The sequence below is a fragment of the Hemicordylus capensis genome, chromosome 3 (assembly GCF_027244095.1).
Source record: "Hemicordylus capensis ecotype Gifberg chromosome 3, rHemCap1.1.pri, whole genome shotgun sequence".
Lineage (NCBI taxonomy): Eukaryota > Metazoa > Chordata > Lepidosauria > Squamata > Cordylidae > Hemicordylus > Hemicordylus capensis.
Window position 1 is genome coordinate 287,744,403 of NC_069659.1, and position 17,592 is coordinate 287,761,994.

The 17,592-nt window shown below is 46.9% G+C and overlaps 1 protein-coding gene across 11 annotated transcripts in view; it reads left to right on the forward strand.

The window, feature by feature from the left end:
- R3HCC1L (R3H domain and coiled-coil containing 1 like) overlaps nucleotides 1–17,592 on the forward strand; it is a 50,540-nt gene that overhangs the window by 9,898 nt on the left and 23,050 nt on the right. Inside the window, exon 1 of one of the 11 annotated variants that reach the window (XM_053309817.1) lies at nucleotides 10–132. The exons of 4 other annotated variants lie outside the window; for them this stretch is intronic. Coding sequence is in view for 4 of the 7 variants with exons in the window: in XM_053309816.1 (XP_053165791.1) it covers nucleotides 14,087–14,120 (34 nt within the window). In the remaining 3 variants the exon portion in view is untranslated. Of the gene's footprint in view, nucleotides 1–9; nucleotides 133–1,109; nucleotides 1,143–1,515; nucleotides 1,964–6,769; nucleotides 6,889–13,712; nucleotides 14,121–17,592 lie in introns of those variants that run through there. 6 more of the 11 variants (XM_053309824.1, XM_053309819.1, XM_053309821.1 and 3 more) reach the window with 6 other exon arrangements.

Sequence of the window (17,592 nt, forward strand, 5' to 3'; positions counted from 1 at the left end):
CGCGGGCTTTTCTGCGGGCCAGACTACATTTCCCAGCGGCCTCCGCAGCGAAGGGGGACGACCAGGCCAGGGGCGGGCGGAAGCGGCGAAGACGGAAGCGGCTGAGGCAGCGGCGCGACCGCCCAGCGCCCGGTAACTGGCTCTCTGTCTCTCTTCCCCTCTCCCCAAATCCTGCGTGACGGGTCTTTTAAAAGAGGCTTCGTTCGCGAAAGCGCTTTCCCCTCTTCCTCTCTCTCTTTCCTGGGGCTGGTCGCTCTCAGTGCTGGCTCAGCAGCCTCCCCCCCCCCGCCCCCTGCTTTCCACCCGGTCCGCTGTGCTCTCGGGCTGCGTGCTTAGTTGCTTCAAGTTAGAGCCACAGGTGGGGAGTGCCTTGGTCGAGGCGCCCTGCCCCCCCTACTAATTCGGATGGAGGTCGCTCTTGAGGGGGATCTAGCCTTTGTCCAGGGCTTTTCCAAATGAGCACCATGTTGTGCAATAAATGTCCCGTAGGCTGCTTTGAGGGGACTGGGGAGTGCGATTCGTAGTTTGCCCGCACGTTTGTCACCCGTCCAGGATTGGACTGGAGGTTCCAGGGGCATTGCCACCAATCGCCGGAAGGCTATGGCAAGCGGTTCTGGAGATCTTGCTGTTGTGAAAAAGATAAGGGGGAAAGTCTCCAGGAATAGCTTTACTCAGAGTTGGCAACTCTGTTCACCACTGTATTTTGCCACTAGCAGATGTGATCACTTTCTGTTTCCCTTTCCTCCTCCTCTTTAACACTTCCTCTGAAAGTTCACACTGTGGAATACAGTTGTGCAAGTGTGATGGACCCCTGCAGGATAGCGCTTGTGACAAAGCTGGCTGTGATGAGCACAGCTCTCTGCTCTTTTCGCAGTGCTTCTGCTACTTTACAGCATTCTTAAAAAATCTTACTCTACATCAGGATTTTTTTTTTAAGGGAGATAAATTGTATGCTTTTTCAGAGTGTTCGTGTAATCTTTATTTTTGAGACATAGTGTTTTGAAGGCTGTGTGCCCCTCCTTGCCAGTGCTAGAATACCCACTTATCTTTTTTCTTTCATTTTCTCTTCTTTTTAAAAACAGTGAACTGATTGTCCCCTCCCCCAGCAACAAGGCTGCAATCCTATGCATACTTACTTGGGAGTAAGTCTCATTGAACCCTGTGGGAATGATAGCCTGATCCTATGTATGTTTACTCTTTCCAGTTCATGGGGGTTACATAGTGTGGTACTGGTTCCATGTACTTGTTAGCCTGCATGTAGCGGGTGAGAGGGGGATACGGATATCTAGAAAGGCCCTTGAAGTCTCCACTTTATTAGCACTTTATGTGTTTTGGAACTGCATCTTGACTCTTGGAACAGATTCCAGGGCTGAATTCTGGCTCAGATTGACTTCAACCAGTATATGAGCTCATTTAAACTGAAGTAGCTTCAAATGTTGGTCTCTCTTATTATTTTGAATCAGGACTTTATATGGAGTCATTCTCTATAGGCAGCTTTCAGTGTGTGTAAGATGACTCTAGGGATGTGCAGAATGATTTGAGCTTGAAACATTCCAACTCAAAATGGGCCGTTTCAAGCTCGAAACAGAACACCTTTCAAATAAGACCTGAGTTGATTTCCTTGCTTCTTGGTTGTTCATACAAATCAACTTGACTTGTATGATTGCAAGCCCATTGGAAGCCAGTGCCAGCACCAGTCAGCAAGGGAAAAACAGACCTCCAAAATGGCACTTGGAACACTAAGAATGTACTGAGCTCATTCCGTTGGAACAACCGACTCCACCAATTGTTTTGACAGAATGTTTTGGGCATTTGTGTTCCATTCTGAGCTCGGAACAGAATGCAAATCCCATTCCGTGCACATCCGTAGAAGACTGGTTGAGTTGCTTCTAGAAAAGTGTGGAAATATAATCATCTGGTGAAGATACAGAAGCTAGAGGGAGGCTGGATAACCTCTTCCATGGTCAGACAATGAAGTTTTCATTATTTAACTTACTGAATGTATAGTCTGTCTTTTCTCCAACACATTTTTTCAATATGTGCAACATGCCCAGTGAAAGTTCAGCTAAAAAAAGTGAGAACTACAATTTTCTCTTGCTTTAGCTGCAGCCCTCAGAGCCAGCCCCTCACCCGCAAAACCCTCTCAATAATTAGAGAAGATGTTCAGCTCCTGGCAAGTCTAATAGTAATCTTTTATTCCAAGCATTTGTAACAGGGATTATTACAATAAAATATATTTGAGATCATCTAAAAAATCTATTAAGTTGACTCCAACAAAATCATGACTTGGGGGTGGGATTCCATATGTGGTGTAAGACTCAAGAAAGCCCCTAAATCTCTTAGCTGTTCTCTTAAATAAACAGATGGCAGCTCAATAGGGAAGCCTTGGTCATTTTGCAATGAGGTATAGGAAAACAGGTCATCCTATGGGAATGTTGATTCAGTTTCTTAAGGACTTTATTAGTCTCAAGCAGCTTGGTGCCTGGAAAGCAATATGAAGCCAGTACAGGCACTGGAGAATTGATAGTTAAGAGATGGACTACTGCACCTGGGTAGAATGAACATCTTTACTGGACATGATATAAAATGTATTCCAGTCATCTAGCCCTACATATCTTTCTTTTTACACAGTTTGAGGAGGTTATCCTTCAGTCATGGGTTGTGTATTGAGCATGCTCCAAAGACAGGACCTATTTTTAAACTGGAAGGCGTGGCTAGCTTCCTGCCTAGAAGGCAGCAAATCCCCAGTTCTGGTCTTGTCTTGCTTCAGTACATAGGACTGTGAAGGAGCTCTGATTTTCCTTTGCCTTTGGCTAGCCTTTTTGTGTTTTTTCCTTCTTTCTGGCCTTTAACATTGTTCCAGCATGGGAAGGAAGCATTGTTTTACTAAAATGTAAAACAAAATTTATATTTACTCATTGGGGTGATTGGATCTCTTTTACTTTAGTTTCCCTATTCCTTGTTTGATTGTTGGGCATATCTGCTTAAGGCACAGAGCATTATACTATGGAACGCTTCCATGCTGGAGCCATATTGGAAGGTTTGGAAGGTTTTCACTCAAAGACCAGGAGCAAACTTCGCATTAAGAGCCCAGTTTGGGTTCCAAGTTGCCCCGCTCCGTGTCTCCCCCACCGGGAGCACTTTGCGCACAATCCCCCGAGGCTCACAGTGACACTCAGGAGAAGCCCTAAAGGGCACACAAAAACGCATCAAAGAAAATATCCTACATGGAGGAGCACAAGAAAAGGGGGTGTGCCACAGGCTTGAAAGTGCCCAATGCCAGCAAGCGCCATCTGCTTGAGTGAGTGGCTTTTCCTGCAGACAGTCTGTGAGGTCTGATCTCCCTGCCACCCTCCTAGGAGGAGCTGGCTGCACTGCTTTTCACTGCCAGCCTTACCCTGGATTTGTGGCTTACACTGCTTTTGCGCCCAGTATCGGCTCCAAGAGCAAGAGATACGGCTCTGCCACATCTCCCTCCTCCATTCTAGCCTGCTTTGCCCGTTCAAACAGCCTGCAGTGCTGGATTGAGTTCTCTCTATAGCGTAAACCAACTCAGCTTCCAGCCCAGCTGTTCTTGGAGCCGCCGCCTGATCAACCAGCAGAGCCAGCTGAATGTAGTGCTCCACCTACGGAGGTTGTAAGTACAGTCCCCTTGCCGGTCAAGGACCCCCCCCCCGCCCGGGTACTCATGGCTAAAAGATTTTATTTTCAGACAATGCAACTCTTCCTCAAGCCACAGCTGCCTTTGCCCACCATGAAGTAGGACCCTGCAGCGTAAATAGAGGGCCAGATCACCACCTTCCTCCTCCTCTGAGGAGGTGCTTGCTTCCAAAAGGCCGGTTCGTTCTCTGTCTCCTCCTCCCGCTGTTCCCTTAACTGAACCTGGCCCTTCCTCTCCCATGGCCTCCGCCAATATCACTACTTCAGTATCAGCTGTGGTGCTGCAGCGGGGAAGGCTGCTAGCTGGAGTGCCAGAGGCTGAGAGTTCAATCCCTGCTGGTGTGCTTAAAAAACAAACACGAAAAGGAAAAAGGGGAGGAGACCAACCACCTACCTCTCTCTGGTTTAGAGGTTTCTCACTCTAAAGGGGCTATTTCTAATCATGATGCACACATTACCTGGCCTCCATAGACCTACCCAAGGCTTACCTTCTCATCCTGATCCTCCCAGACCACCGCAAATACCTCAAGTTTTGCTATAACAACCGTCACTATCAATACCTTTTGGACTGTCATCAGCCTGAGGGTCTTCACAAAGCTCATGGTAGCCCTCATTGCACACCTGAAGATGAGCGGTGTTCACATCCTCAGGCTCATCAAGTGCTCCACTGCACCCTTCTTGCTCTCAACCATGGTTTTGCTTTATTAGGAAGCAGAAGGTTGCCGGTTTGAATCCCCGCTGGTACTATATTGGGCAGCAGCGATATAGGGAGATGCTGAAAGATGCATCTCATACTGCACTGGAGGAGGCAATGGTAAATCCCTCCTGTATTCTACCAAAGACAACCACAGGGCTCTGTGGTCTCCAGGAGTCGAAATTGATATTCTCCTTCCTCTGGCAGTTCGTCTCTCCTTGGTTGGTGGCTGTCCTCAGCCATTCCCCAGGGACTCCCCCGATAGTGCCAGAACAAGTCATAGTCACTACCCATGTGAGTGTCCTTGGCCGAGGAGTTCATTGCAACGGCCAATACGCACAAGGCACATGGACCTCCCAGGAGAAGATGCACAACATCAGTTGGCTAGAACTTCATGCGGTCCGTCTAGCCCTGCTCCACTTCCTGCCCATCATTTGGGACACTCACATTCTCGTACGCATGGACAACATTCCACAAAGTCTCACATCCATCTCCGGAGCAGCTCCAAGTCCCGCTCTCTCATTGAAGAATCGTTCCTACTTTTGTGCTGGGCAGAGCTTCACCTGTGGTTCAGGACACAACCAATTCTCAGGCTGACTGGCTCAGTTGTCAGACCCTTGACGTGGCCCCTTCACCCTTCAGTATTTCACAGATCACCCGCTAGTTTGGGCACCCTGAGGTGGACCTCTTCCCCTCCCCACACAATCATCTTCTTTCAAGGTTCTTCTCCCGCTTCTTCGCCCTGGCCCACAGGCCTCCTCTACACTTTCCCTCCGACAGCATTCATAGGAAGACTATGCCTAGAACAGGCAGACCTCATCCTTATCGCACCCCACTGGCCTCGGAGATCCTGGTTCTCCAATCCGAAGAACCTTTCAGCTAGTCCTCTCTGGCATCTGCTTCCATGAGCAGACCTCCTGGAGCAAGGCTTTCTACTTCATCCAGACCTCCAGTGGCTCCAACATTACGCCTGGGGATTGAGCACTTGCTCCTAGCTTGAAAAAGATTACTCCAATGCGATCCAATACACCATCCTGGCTTCAAGATGCTCTTCTACTAATCACATATGCCAGACGTCTTGGGTGGCTTTCTCTCACTGGTGTTGCAGAAAGAAGTTCCATCCTCTCTTCATCTGCATCCTGGAGGTTCTGGTTTTCCTTCAGTCTGGATTAGACTTTGGGCTTCATCTGAGTGCTCTGGAGCATCAAGCTCTGTCATTGGTTCTTCACCTCTTAACTGATAATTCCTCCCTCCTACATCCTTAGCTACATCAGTTCCTCAGGGGAGCTACTGATCTTGCCCCACTTATGATCCATAGATTTCTGTCTGGGGATCTCCACATGGGCTTAATGCACTCACCAAGGTCTTCTTCAAACCCTTGGTGGATACTCCCTTGCAGTTCCTTTCCTTCAAGGAATGTTTAGTGTAAACCGCCCTGAGCCACTTTAGGAAGGGCGGTACATAAATTGAATGAATGGATGAATTCAGGGTGCTTTTTCCTTACCGCGATCTCTTTGGCACGCAGGGTGTCTGAGCTGGGGGCTCTCTGTCTGGAAAGAGCTTTCCTTTTCCAACCATACTATGTAGTATTAACTGACCCGACCTTCCTGCCCAAGGTCAACTTGGTTTTTCATTGATTCCAAGATGTGGTTCTCCCCCACCCCCCTCCCATCTTGTTCACCCAAAAGAAACAGCGTGGCATAGCTTGGGTGTTCAGAGGGCCCTCCACAGCTACATTAAGAAGAACCAAAGCTGTTCTCCATTCTTGCTTGCTCTCCATTTCCTTTCACCAGCCCTCCTTGAGGACAAAGGTCTCTAAGGTCACCTTAGTCAGCTGAATTACATCCTCCATTTTATTGATATATGGTGTGTCAAACTTTCCAGACACTCAGGGCATTACTGCTCATTCTTCATGCAGCAAGGCTACTTAAGCAGCCTTCTTCAGCCATCGCTCCTATCCTGGAAATAGGCAAGGATCTTCCAAAACACCCTTCATCAGACTCTACAAAATTTCCTCCTTCCGCTCTGCTCAGGCAGCCCTTACGTGCACCATCCTGTAGCAGGTGGTATGACTCTCATCCTCTCCCTCCCTAACATCATCAGCTTGGGCATGTCCAATGACTGAAGGATGACCGCCTCAAACTGTGGAAAAAGAAACATTGGACTTGCTGTGAAAGTTTCTCTTTCATAGTTGAGGTTATCTGATTCACTCGAAAAAAGATTTTCACCATTTTTGCTGGTATTGCAGTCTCCCTTTGTGGACTTCCATGGTTCTAACCTTATAGTATCCTTTATCCTTATTATACTCTGTTGCCTATATAGCTATCTCCTTCCTTATGTATATTTGGGGACTGTGTGATTCTTCATCCTTTTCCTTCTGCGCAACAGTCCCGGAACTGGGGATTTGCTTCCTTCTAGGCAGGAAGCTAGCCATGCCTTCCAGTTTAAAAGTTGGTCCTGTCTTTGGAGCATGCTTAGTACACAACCCATGATTGAAGGATGACCTCCTCAACTGTGAAAAAGAGCTTTTCATGGTAAGTCCAACGTTTCTTTCTCTTCTTATAATTGCTGCTGTTGTCTGACCTAACAGGCAATGGCCATCCATCTATCACTCAATTCCTTGTTCAAAAATTCAAATGTGTTCTTCATATGATGAAATGATTGGGAAACTTACTTTGCATAAGTCTGACCAAGTAATTTAGATCCCACCCTTGCCTTGGCACAGTTTTCACTTTGCGCTTTCTGTTATTACTAATATTCTTTTGTATAGGATGTGAAAACAGGAGGGCCCATGACTGTCTGCTTTAAGATGTTGCATATGATGGTCTGGCACTGAAACTGCTTGTGCCATTATACATTTCCTCACCATCGTACCTCCCATGTCTTTTGTAGGGAGGGGTTTGAGGCAACCTGCAAACATATTATGGCTGTAGTAATTGAAGAACTTCCCTTCCTTTTTTTCCTCTTTTTCTTCTGAGTAACAGTTTTAGCCTGAGCCCAAAGTCTGACACACTGAAAAGGTAACCCATTTAGCTAATCAGATGGTAGTGGTATGAAGGCCTTCCCTAAATATATCACAAGGCAGCCCCATCCAGCGGTTTCCTTCAAGGCAGACTCAATATGTGCACTTGGAGCACCCAACTTTTACTAGGGAGCAAATACCTGCTCCCCATTCATGTTTAACAAGGAGCCATCTTCCTTGGAGTAGTCTTGATTGCTTTCACTGCTTACACGAATCCTCTGCTCTGAGCTGTAGTGCTCTTTATGTTCCCACTGTCTAGTAGCTGGTGCTGTCTTTTGAGGAGGGGTGTAGGTGCCCCCCACCCAATAGGTGAGCCCTCTCCCTCTGCATATTGGACTGGGACAATTTATATGAGCAGCAGTTGTAGTCCTTTGGCTACGATGGATGAACTACGGTATTGTAACTGCTGGGCCTTTATTGAATTACAAAGAGATTCTGTTTGTCAGAGTCCCTGCATGAGGGAAGTTATATGATGTCCCTCAGCAGCGTTGTGCCGCACCTCCCTCCTCTCCTGGCGAACACGCAGTCCCAAGCACTTGCCTCATAAAACATATACCCCTGGCTGCCAGGCTGTGTTTTTCACTGTCTCCTGCCAGCACCCGCCATAACTGCCATTCTTCATTGTGGCATTTTAGCTCCCGTTCATACACTGCTGCTGGTGACCAGCTGTGTGATGGGTCACTTTCTGGCAAGAACTGTATTTCTGGTGGGACTGGGAGGGGTTGCGATTAATGCAGGGACTGGGCTTTGGGGCATACAATGGTTTTGCTTGCAACAACTTTTCTTGATGTGACAGCAGACTTCTGAGCTTCACAGAGCTCTTCCTTAGGCAGATGCAAGTAACAAAAGCAAAGCCTGAGCTTTGTAAAGAATGGCATTAATCGAGGATGCCAGTACCCTCCTTGTGAAACCATTCTGAGGCTTGGATCTTCTTGTAGACACAGGCAGCAGCAAAATTAATATTGTGTTCTGGAATCTAGCAATTTACCATTGATACATTCATAATAGCTTTTCTAAAGCTACAACATTAATTATGTTGCATTTCAGAGCTTTATGGCTCCACTCACTATACCCTCCCCCACCCCCCGCCCCGTGTCCCTGTGCAGGTGTAGTTATGTACTTCCCATTTCTATGACCCAGGCTTCCCTTATATGCCCTGAACTAAAATCAGAAGTGCTCCTTTGCTCCTGTTAAAATTATTGGTCTCTCCTGGGGGGGAAATGTACACAGTTAATACAGTAAGAGAAACACATACACATGGAACCCCAGAGAGCAAGAGAGAGGGAAGTATCGAGTGACTGAAGGGAGCCCACTCTTTGGGAATGCTAGCAAGGTGTTGGAAAGACAGTGTAACCATCCGCTCGCTCTGAAGCTTATCTGTCCTACAAGCTCAGCCTCTAACAGCATGATTTGCCCCCCCCCCCCTTTGAGACCTTTCCATAGAGAGGCGCCTTATACGGAGTCAGGGCCATTGGTCCATCTAGCTCAGTTCTATCTACTCTGACGAGCAGCAGCTCTCCAGGATTTCAGACACAGAAGCTTTTCTCAGCCCTGCCTGGAGATGACAGGGATCGCATCTGTCATTGAGCAGCAGCCCTACGTTTTGCTACGATCCTTCAACTGGTAGCATTGAGGAATATTATATGAACTTCCCACCATAGAGGGTTCTTCCTGTTGCAGAGGGACAGAATGATTGTCGAATCCCACTGCCCGAGAACCAGGCTGAAGTAGAGAAGGAGGGAGGAGCTTGCACAGTGATTGATGGAGGGGCTGCTGAGACAGGAGATCAGAGGGCTATCCATCACAGACATGTCACTTGCTTTTGCCTCTACCTCTCTTAATCCTCCTGGTGCGCCCCACCAATTCCATCCAGTTTGCCAGGTTGCTTTGGGCAAAGCTGATCTTCCTGATCCTGGGTGCATCCTGTCCGTCATCCCCCCTTCCTCTGGGGTGTGATGTCTCTGCAGCCTGAAATAGCAGCAGCTCTTTCATCATTGTCAGCTCATCTCCAATTTGCTCTCACCCTGTGTCTCTTTCCAGGTTTCTGTCCCCGCTCAATGTCTGCATTTCCCCATCTCTGCAAGCTGCGCCTTGCCCGGCTGAATCGTGTTTTATTTCTAGCCTCACTCACTTCCTTTGAATTATTTCCTTGTTCTCTCAGCTCTTTGCCGCAAATTCCCCTTTAGTGTCATCTGCAAATGTAATTGTCAGGCATTTGGAAATAAAATTTTGGGAAACTTTCACTGAAGTTCAGTTGCATTGAATTTTAATGCTGTTTCTTCACCCAGTGTCTTTTGATGTCAATTCTGATAGAGTCAATCTTGTGCTCTTTTAATCCTGGTTGCCCTGATCACCCATGATCCCTTCACTGTCTAGATGTGTGCAGGCTTGTGTTCACTCTTTCTTGGTCTTTTTTTTTTTTTTTTAATACTCTGAAGTGAGACTTGGCAGCAGATGCTTTCAAAATTTCACAGCTATCTCCTGCTGGAAATCTGGACACAGTTAGGAGAAGTTGCCAATCGGAGGAAAGAAAGAGGCAGATGGAGCCAGTGTTCCAAAATGCCTTTTGCTTAGACCCTTCACCAGAATTCAATGTTTTAACAATAGCTAGTCAGGGCTCAGTAAGTTAATTAGTGAAACCCAATTTGCCCCGTTTTGCATGGCACTCGTGAGGTACTAGTTTTAGATGTATGGATCTATGTAGCAGCTTTTTTCGCAAGGTCATTCCTCTCATCTTTTTTTTTTTTTTTGTTCGAGACAGATTGTTTAAATCTTATTCCAGTTGGACTCCGTGTTAATTTCATCTTTTTCCTTATTTATTGATGTGCTCTCTAGCGAGGTCTCTGCCCTTGATATATCTGTAAAATCCTGCCTAATTTCTTTAGTCCGTTTGGTCAGACATTAATTCACTTTCCTCCTTTTGTTGCATTGTCTTTTCCATGCAGCTTTAAAGAAATGCTATTGATGCCAAACCCTATTTTAATGTTACTGATGTAAGAAGCGGCACTTTATTCAGGAAACTCGAAATGGGAAGAAAATGAGTGGTTGGGGTGTGTGTGTGTGAGAGAGAGAGAGAGAGCGAGACACAGACCGACAGACCGGCCGACCTTGAGAAATGCATTTGATCTGCTACTCTTTCTGTGGATCTCTCCTCACCTGTGAGAAAGCAAGGGTGGAAGGTTAGTCTCTCCCCTGCCCCTCGCCGATAAAGAGATGTAGAATCATATGGCCTCAGCTTTTTGCGGTATGAGGGAGAGAGAACATATGTGGCACCGTCTCACTTTAAACAGTGATTGAGAATCAGGGCAGGGGTGGGATACGGAGCTGATCTCCTGACATCCAGCGGCTGGATTCAAGGCTACTTACTGGCTTTTATGACAAGTGTTGCAAGTGTTCCTGGAGTGCAAGGGAGCATGACAGAGCCCTGAGGCAGTGCTTTGCAGGCTGCTTCCTGATGTGTGCCAGCTCAGGCTTTTGCTGCTGAATGGGGAGCTCTGATCTCTCTTACTCCCAAGGCAGACTTAATGATATGATACTGATAGCTCCATGGCACCACCACTGTGTGTGAGGGATTATGCCAGCATCATAGCCCTGGCCACCCTAGAACAATAGACCGTGCCTAGGCCACTCTGCGAGAGAGGTGGAAAGGGGGCAGTGGTTTGGGTGTGGGACTTGCCACTGTGGTGTATGGATGGCAGGATATGCTGGGGTTTGTGTGGCTTGTGCAGAAGGCTGGAAGGAGTAGCTGGTCCCAGGCTGGCTGCTTAGCTTTGCATGCTGCAAGAGAGTTGGGTACTAGTTTCATTTCTCTGTGTAAACCGCCCTGAGCCATTTTTGGAATGGCAGTTTAGAAATAATAATAATAATAATAATAATAGTTGCAAGTATGTTTCTGGGAGGCAATATGTGTTCAGAACCAAAATTCCTTTTCTCCTGTACAGCAATGAAGGTTTCAGGGTGAGGAGTAAATGTACAATCAATTGTCCCAGTAGTTAGACCTTAGCTGTGTATGGAAGATCCCTCAGCTGCAAGATCTGGGGGCTGTGCGTGTGTGTGCGTGTGCGCACGTGGTGACTTAGATGTTAGGTTCTGGGCCAGTGTGACTGTACTGTGAGTGTTGGTGTTGTGTGCGTGTGAGTGCGAGAGGGTATTCTGTCTGTATTGTACTCCTCCAGCTCATAGTAGGAGACTTGGGGAAATGAATGCGGTGCAGCCTCATATTTCCTCTGCCAAGGTGTTCCCACTGACACATTGTGGAGAGGGAGAGGCACTTTTGCCATGTGCCTGGAGACTAAATGAGTGGAACAGTCCAAAGGGCTTTCTAATTTGGGCTGTTTGGAGTCTCCTTGCACTTCTCTCTTTTTTTATTAGCGTTATTATTTTGTAGGAAGTGCCCATTCTGCAGCAGGCCATAAAGAGTGACATTGTGCATGTGCGAGTGCGGAGTGACACCTGGTGCTGTCCCTCAAGGGCACTTCACTGCTCCCTAAGCACCAATCCAGAGCTTCTCCCACTTTGCAAAAGAGGGTGGGGGCAGGGACAGACAGGAAGAGGAGTTCTGGTCACTGAAGAGCCCGCAGAGGGTGGCAGCCGAATCCACAGGGCCAAGGAAGGAGTTGGTGTAAGCTGTGCTTCCTCTCTGTGTTCTGGGGCAAGGGATATCTGGCACTGCCTTCCCTTCATTGTCCAGCCCAGGGGGTTGCCGTTTCTCTTCTCTCCTGTGATCAAGGCTCTAAGGTTAAATATTCTATTGATGGAATTATGGATTGAGTGGAATCGGAAACCTCAAAGGCTAAAAATACAGTTTGCTGCCAGGAAGCCATCCCAGCTGCTGGGAGTTCATGGGGTGCCACTTCAGCCTTTACTATGGGCAGCTGCATTGGCGCTGGATTGGCGGAGGGCTTTGTGCTCTGGAGGCGCCCTCTGGCCTAACAGCTACGTGGATTTCCCCCGTCTCCCCATAAAGGAATGAGTGCTCTGCCTCCACTAGCAGCAGCTGCTGTTCTCGGCGGCTGGCCTCGGTGGGATGCAGTATATGGGGTCCACTTGCTGCTGCCGCCAGGATCTGGGCTCCAACAGGATCCTATTCCAAGGGTGAGATGTAGCAGGAGGCCAACTGCAGATGAAACACATCATGAGGGTTGGAATGCATTTTGATGTGTTGCATTTCCTTGGGTTTGCTCTAGGATTGTTGCTGGGTGGTTTTGTGCTCACCTGTTGCTCATGTAGGAAGCTGCCTTATACTGAGTTGGGCTACTGGTTCCTCTCACTCAGTTGTGTCTGCACTGGCTGGCAGCAGCTCTCCAAGGTTTCATGTAGGAGTTTTTCCTAGCCCTACCTGAAGATGCCAGCTAGAGATGCACATATCAGGTGGTATATAAATATAGATAGATAGCTGAATAAATATAACCTCGACATTCTGCAAGCAAAGCAGACGTTTTATCACTGAACTATGGTCCTGTCCCCTACATGTACCTCTGGTCCATGTTTCTCAGTCAGCTTAAGGTCTCCTGTCCTTAGCAGACCTGTACAACAAAGTAAGGCCAATGGTCTGATTGTGCAACCCCTTCCTTCTCTATTTGTGCCCCCCTGGGGGGGGGATTCCAGATACCCAGCATGATCTATTCCTTCCTCTTTGTGGGAAGATCTAAAGCATACCAAAGCCCTTGAAAATGGGGTGGGGATGGGAGAATTCCTGCATCAGTATGTTTGCATTGCTCCTCCTTTCCATGGATTCAGGAGCCGGTGATAGAATGGGAACCAGCTTTGCCTGCCAAACAGCCGTGCCCCACAGTCTGCCTGCATCTCAGAATCCCTCCGTATCTGAATTGCTGGGGATGTGAAAGCCTTGTGTATTGTTGCCACTGAACTCCAATGAGGAGGATTAGAGATAATAGGCAGAGAGATTTTTAGAAAGAGAGGAAAGAGAGAGAGAGAGAAAGTGTGTGCCTATGGGGTGCAGAGGGAAAAGGAGGGTGGGTTAATAAAGAGTTTTAGAAGGATCTATGGCTTGCAGACAGAGAAGAGAGCTTGCTATGGGGTACAAAGCAAAAAGCCCCAAACAAAACAGGGTTAACAGAACAGGCTAAAAAAGAAACAGTTAAATTTGAACCAAAAAAAATGCTTTTCTGCGGTCAGCATAGTGATAGTCCTTGCATGTCAGTTACAATGAACAAGTGTCCCCCAGAGTAACTTGAGTGGTGTGTCCTTGCCCTAGATGCTGTCTGCCTGAGAGCCAAGGTTTAGCTCCTTCCAGTTGGGAGATGCCTTGTGCCAGTGCTGCCTTTGGAAGGCGAGTCATAGCAGGCATTTTGTTGCTTGCCTGGTTTTCAGCTTCCATGTTCTGCAGTGTGGATTAAAGGGTTTGGTGGAGAACTCAGTGCAAGTTGGAGTTATGTTGCTTGGCGTAGTGTGAAAAGGAGACACGCCAAGGGACACTGATTCAGCCCTCTGAGCATGAAATGAGTTGGTGCCGAGGCGTGGCGGGGGGCATCTGATGGAGTGTGTAATAGACTGCGGATGCAAGGGAGATACAGGATCCTGAGAAATGAAATTTGTGAGCTGCGGTTCCTCTCCCCGCCCCCAAACACAAAACAAAAGACCTCTGCAGAGACTGATGCGGCAGCCGTGGCCTAGTTAGACTTTGAGCATCGCAGGGCAAGTGAGATAAGAACATCCACCTAGTCCAGCTTCTTGCTTCCGACTGCCAGATGCCTTGGAGAAGCCCACCAGCAGGGCATGAAGGTAACCACTTCCCCCCACTCTTTGTCTCCTAGCAATTGGTATTCAGATGTAGTGGTTACAGCGTTGGACTACAACTGGGGAGACTCAAGCTCACATTCCCATTCAGCCTTGAAATTCACTGGGTGACTGCGGACCAGTCGCATCTCTCAGCTTAACATATCTCATGGAGTTGTTGTGAGGAGAAACTTACCCTGGGCTCCTTGGAGGAAGAGAGGGATATAAATATAAATAAGCAGTGAGGTTTCATATCACTGTTGATAGACCTATCTTCAGTGTACTTGCCTAAAGCCCCTTTAAAGCCATCTAAGCCAGCTGCCCTCACTATATCTTGTGACAGTGAATTCCACAAGCTGTTAATATGTTATGTGAAGAAGGACTTCCTTTTGTCTTTCCTGAATCGTATATTGCTAACCAATTTCAGTTGTATGACCCTAAGTGCTTGTATTGTAAGAGTGGTGGTGGAGGAGGAAGAACTCTCTCTTTTCTCTGCACCATTCATAATTTAAAATATCTACCATGTCTGCCTTTTTTCTAAACAAAAATGTTCCAAACACTTTAAGCTTTCCATGTCAGGAAGGTGCTCCAACGATAGTGTTGATTGTACATTTCTGCACATTTTCCAGCTCTATTATATCCCTTTGAGATGGGGCAATTGGAACTGTACAACGCTGCTATGTATCATTTAACCCTGTGGATGATGACAGTTCTACACTTTACCCAGCAAACATTGTTGTGTGTACCCTATTGTTACAGTTGAGTTCCCTTGTAGACATGTCTGGGTACATGAGAAAGCAAAGGCTCCCAGATGTGTGGTGTCCACACTTAAAACATCAGTGTATACACAGTGATCACGTTTGCTGCATAAAATGTGGGGCTTTCCTAAGGGATGAGACAAGGAGTCTTGGAAGTTGTTGAAAGGGCTGCAGTTTTTACAGTAAAGAGGTTTGAATGGGGCTGTGATTTCTTCTTCTTCTTCTTCTATCTTCTACCTTCTGGCCATGGCATGGTGCAGGTTGCACATGAGTGATAAGAGTTGTCGCAACATAGATGAAGGATGATTCTCCAGCCCAGAGGTGGCTGGGCAAGGAGCAGAGGAGACGTTTTCACAGAGGCTTGCCCTTTGTAGGCCCAGTTTGGACTTACAGTGGATGTTTGGACTTAGCATAGGAATTGTTGCTTAACTGCTGTATTCTCCAGACAGTAGTCTCTGGCCAGAGCAACCCAACCTCCTCATGCCTCGTCAGATTCTATAATTAAGTTAGTACAGTATCATCTGGCAGAAAAGGCCTTTTAGGTATGGAGCACGTGCAGTCAGATGATCTGAGAATGCTGATGTTGGGGGATGAGGAACAAATGTGTTTCATAAAAGATCCCCTTAAGTGACAGATTGATAGTGAAAGGTGTACACAGAATCGATGCTTCTTTTCCTTAAGAGTAAAACTGTGCAAAAAAATTTACCACACAATTAAAATTTGGCAGAATGACTGAGAGCCCGAAAAAACTGCTTTGGGGGCCAAATCCAGGTCATCTATTGGCTATCACTGGTCTAGGAGATCAGAGGGTCACCAACGCTGTAGATAAATAAAAATTTCTGACTCACTTCCAGAGTCCCCACTCTTTAGCATACATATTGTGTTCATTGGGATTTGTGTTTCCGGACTTCCTGGTACTGAGCCTTGAGCTTTCAGATTCATTGCAGTCACGTTTTTTCCTTATCTCTATGATCATCAGGACTAAAAAGCATTGAACAGAACCTGAGACCCCCTTTGTTTCAGCAGCTGTGACGGCAAGGAAGCATTGAAATCAGCAAATGTCAGCAGCTTGAGATAATAAGTGTCCCCAAATTCACTCTGTTGCCATCATGCTGCTGAATGTGGTTGGCCTGAGAGCAGGTCTGATAAACTTCCTAAGAGCCATCACTGCATTTTTAGGAGCTGGTCCTTGCAGAGAGCTGAAAAAATGCTTCAGTTCCTCAGAGCTAGCATCACATTTTTAGAAACCAGACACCTGAGATTTCCCCAACTCTGTCTAAAAGGCTGTTTCCCATCACCCTGTGTGTTGGCCAGCAGGCCTCATTCTATGGTATGAATTATGTAATATTAATTGGATGAAAAAATACAGAAATTATTATTATGTAATGAGAATGGCTGGTTTTAATGGGTACTTGTGGGAGGACCAGAACCAATGGCAACCGGATAGGTTTAGGCTGGATATCAGGAAATGCTTCCTAGTTGTAAGAAAATTTCCAATAGAAAAAAGAAGAATCTGCTTTGTTGGAGATTTCAAAGATAATCTGAATGTGAATCTATAGAAGGTCACTCAAGTCAAGGGAAACTATCTTTGCAAATGGGGTTGATGCTTGAAGTATCTTAGTGTTTGTGATTTTGTAATTAGTTACTGGTTTTGTGAAGTGTGTGGAAACGCAGGGTGAGTTATGGCTTGGTGTACTGGTGCTGGGATATATGAAAGCCGGTAGAGAGTCTGTAGGGAAATGGGGGTGGTGAGTGGGTTTGAGGAAAGAACTGGAACTTTCCATCCCTGCCCATCAGATTTGATGGGTGGTGGTTTATTGTTCTTTGCATTAGGTTTGCAGACGTAGTTGTTAGCCATGTTTGCAGACTTTGCAATTAGGCATAATGCTGTGTGCTAAGGCTTTGCAGATTTATTGGTGTGCACGTGAAGGTGAAGTCTTTGGCTTTCCCAGCATCAGCCGTGAGTGTTCGCTTTTCCATCCTGCTGGTTTTGTAGCAAGCTGACCAGTAGATCAGCTAGGAGGAGCTTACAAAGCCTGGAAGTCCTTGTGATGATACTTGGGTTCCACCTCAGCATCTGCACCATTCTGGTGCACTCTCTGATAACGACAGCTAGCTACGTTCATAGCTCTAACATGACAGTCTTTTCCAAATGTAGAGCTGCTTCACTGGTGCCCAGCTCTGTGTGTGCACCACACAGATGGGCTCTAAAAGGTGATGATGAGCAGTGCATTTTTCTGCCCTTGCCCTTTCAGAGCTGTAGCAGAGTTTGTTGCTGGAGAGACCCCCCGGAGCACCTAGCTAGCCAAGCACAGTCCCTTGTTCAGTGGGTGTGGCTGTTTGGAAAGAAATGGATTATGCTTTGTGCTGAAAAATGACTCCTCCGGGCTGAAGCTGTCTTCTTGTTGCGTTCTTTTCTCACCGAGTCAATAAAGATGAAGGGGAGCATTCTGCTGCTGAAATTAGCTTATTGGGGAATGGAAAAGATCCAACGGGCTCTGCCTGCATCTCGGTTAGGAAATGGATTGGACTCTTCTCTAGACTCTGCAGTCTGTCTAAAGTTTGTCCCGAACTTGTTTTGACACCTCAGCTCCCAGTGTTATCACTACCTTGTGCTCCTACAAAAGCGTGAACCATTTGCTGCCGTTTTAGTTTTGGTTTCCAAAGGGTTGGCTAGGCCCTAGAGAAAGTCTTCTTTCCGTCTGGAGTGCGTGAAGAGG